The sequence below is a fragment of the Cyprinodon variegatus genome, unplaced genomic scaffold, assembly GCF_000732505.1.
Source record: "Cyprinodon variegatus isolate N-32 unplaced genomic scaffold, C_variegatus-1.0 Scaffold554, whole genome shotgun sequence".
Taxonomy (NCBI): Eukaryota; Metazoa; Chordata; class Actinopteri; order Cyprinodontiformes; family Cyprinodontidae; genus Cyprinodon; species Cyprinodon variegatus.
This window is the reverse complement of record NW_015151007.1, coordinates 579,190-582,274: the sequence shown is the minus strand read 5'-3', so window position 1 is coordinate 582,274 and position 3,085 is coordinate 579,190. Positions and strand designations below refer to the sequence as shown.

The 3,085-nt window shown below is 45.2% G+C and overlaps 1 protein-coding gene across 2 annotated transcripts in view; it reads right to left on the bottom strand.

Annotated features, from left to right (window-relative positions):
* crtc2 (CREB regulated transcription coactivator 2) overlaps positions 1–3,085 on the bottom strand; it is a 40,285-nt gene that overhangs the window by 4,372 nt on the left and 32,828 nt on the right. For both annotated transcript variants that reach the window (XM_015391667.1, XM_015391668.1), the window contains 3 exons: positions 2,623–2,841; positions 2,369–2,548; positions 1,181–1,252 (listed from right to left, as the gene is read on the bottom strand). In XM_015391667.1, coding sequence (XP_015247153.1) covers positions 1,181–1,252; positions 2,369–2,548; positions 2,623–2,841 — 471 coding nt within the window. The remainder of the gene's footprint in view (positions 1–1,180; positions 1,253–2,368; positions 2,549–2,622; positions 2,842–3,085) is intronic.

Genomic DNA, 3,085 nt, shown 5'->3' with positions numbered 1-3,085 from the left:
ATCTGCTGGGCGGAGCTCCAAGCTTTCTTTCTAAAATGGATTGTGGTTTGATTGATTTTATGCTAGTAATGTTACGTCTTTATTCTCAAAATAAAATAAAAAAAATCTCTAGCTTGGCCCTAATACTCCGTCATAATATCTGGTATATCTGATGAAATTATAAAAACTTTTCTGTTAATTAAAGCATTTTAAATGCCACAATAATTAAATTTAATTAATTTTTTATGGAAATTAAGGCCTTCAATTAAAAAATAATAATTTAATTACTTTGAATGATTATTAATGACCCGCGGAAACCCTGGGAACTGGACCAGACCGGAACTGGGACCGGACCTGTGGTAAGCAGGGTTTCCGTCTCTTTAACCTCTTTGTTCTGCTGCCTATTGAGCAGATCAGTTGGGATCGGGTCATAATGAACCTCTGGACCTGCACTGTCACGTCACCTTCAATGGGGACCGGAAGTTGTATTCAAAGCCTTCGGGAATAGAGCGCCGGACGTGTTTGCCGCTGGATTAGAGTTTATTTAGAGTTTATGACTGTGTTAAACTGAACATATGAGTTTAAATTATACAGTAAGCAAAAATCCTCATCAGACAGCCAACCTCCACTGTCGTTGAGAAACTGTCTTATAGACCAAATCCCTTTTCCATCAAGCGATCCAAATACTGACTTATTTCTATGTTCTATATATCTATTATTTTAGATTGGAGTTTGGTGGGGAGTAAAATGGTGCGTGTACATAAGTTTCCAGCATAACTGTAACTACCCGATCCGTCCCTGAAGCACCATCCATCCTGCGCTGCGCTAACACAATAATAAGATCTGGACTGCCGAAAAACTACGTTTTTAATAACGGTACTAAAAATACTTATTTATATACGTAAAACATTAAGGACAAGAACAATTTAAGGTCAGATTGCCACACGCTTAAAAAAACACCAATAACTAAGTAATTTAATAGTTGTTTTTTACATGACTAACATGCAGTTGAGGTAGTGTAAAGTGTTTTTTTTAATACAAAACTAAAGGGATAAAAGAGTGTTGACTATGGGTATGCTGGTCTGACCGGATATGCTGACAGAACACCGGCGCCATCGGGTACATTGTTTGTTGTTTTGTTTGACCCGCTGGTAGCAGGAAACACCATGAGGATCCGAGCTGAAGGGGATCAGAACCTTACCTGCTGACCGGGTTTTCCTGAGAGCTGCAGGCTCAGGTACGGGTCATCCAGCAGGGAGCTGAACAAGGCATCCTGGAAGAGAACAAACCCAGTCAGCTTCTCCTAACTCACAACAACTGTAGGAACATCAACATTAGCAAGAAACCTAAACTGAAATCAGATAACTGTTATGTTATTAATTCAACTTAAAGGCAGTGAGCAGAGGCTCAGTGTTTATGAATGTAAAATGTATTTACATCCAACTTTTTAATTAAGGGGAATCAGTGGAAGCTTTGCACCTGAGGCTCAGGTTCAACAGGGAAACAGAGGAGTCGCTCGTCCGTCTTTGACTACAGAAACGGGCGCTGTAGCTACCAGATCTGCTGGGGTCCTGCTTCATGCCAGCGACGTTACGCTACATGACGTAAAAACGTTGTGGTCGCCCAGACAACGATAACATCACGCAGCATCGTGGTGTCAAGTCGGGAGCATCTGTAGCGTTAGCGCATCTAATGATGAAGTTTTACCTGATCAATAACAAAACTGAATAAAATCTGTTTCTGGTGAACAAAGTAACTGTTAGACTGTGATATAAAAGGCTGGGTAGCGCTGTGGCTAGCTGCGCTCAGTAGCTAACAGGTTAGCCTCTTTTAGCTCGGTCAGTTAAGGCTGACCGATAGTGAGGGTTTTTTTGTGCTGCGCGGGGGCATAAACTGGCCTTTAATGTTTCTAAAAGTGCTTTGTAAGCAGGTGAAAGGTTATTTCTAAGATCACCTCCTCTGTTGAGAGATGGGTTTTATTTTGTCTTTGTTTATGCTGGGACAGCTGTCAGTCTGCTCTGAGACACACTTAATATTATCAGCGTTCTGATGGCATTTTAGCAAAAAGATTTTTATCAAAAACATAATTAATGTGCAGAAATAAGGAAAAGTTGTATAAACATTCATTGAAACAGAGGTTTATGGGGCCCCCAGGAACTTGGGGCCCTATGCAGCTGCCTAGTATTGCCTGATAAAACGATCCAGTCAGCTGGATTCTGTTGGGACCAAGCTGAGGGTTTCTGTCTGCTCTAATCCGTGTTGGTGACGCCGGTCCGTGTTCTGGTCCAGAGAGGAACCAGAACGACAGATCGGGTCAATGTTAGCGCCATGCTAACAGCAGACATCGCTGCGAACACACCAGACCTTTGTGTTTGCAGAGTTAACTCACGTTGTAGAAGTCTGTGTTCAGGTTGATCTGCTGCTGCTGCTGCTGCTGCTGAGGAGAACCACCAACCCGCTGCTCCAGGTCCGCTTTGACCCGGCACAGAGAAGACGTCTGGATGCACGGCTCCACAGCGCCCTCCGACTTCACCCCCGTGTTCTGCTGCGTTCCCATGGGCCTCTGAGGCTGCAGAGGAGCAGAACCGGGTTAAAACAACAGAAAACAGTCCTTCCGGAGCGAATCAGGCGCTCCACACCCACCGATCCAAAGTGCTGCTGAAGGTGCTGGTTCCGCAGGTTCTGCAGGTGGAGCTGCTGCTGCTGCTGGGCGTTTGATCTTGGCTGCTGGAGGCGGTGCTGACCCAGAGAATGGGCCTGCTGTCCAGACTGGGAGCCGGGCTGGTGCTGGTGGGACTGGCTGAGCGGGTACGGAGGGAGGCGCTGGTCCAAAGGCAGCTTGCTGGTGTCCAGAGGGACGCCCTGCGGGGGACAGACAGGAAGGCAGCTAACATGCAGTGAAAGAGAGACGTCTTAAACAGGGACAGCAGCAATAGGGTCAGAGTCCAATTACAGCTGGAGGATTTAACCAGCGTCTGACTGACGTCACAAAATCTGCTAAAACGCTGCAGGATGCTGAACTTTCTATGGAATTATTCTATTCTGGGTTTATAGAGAAATCCATCCATCCATCCATCCATCCATCCATCCATCCATCCATCCATCC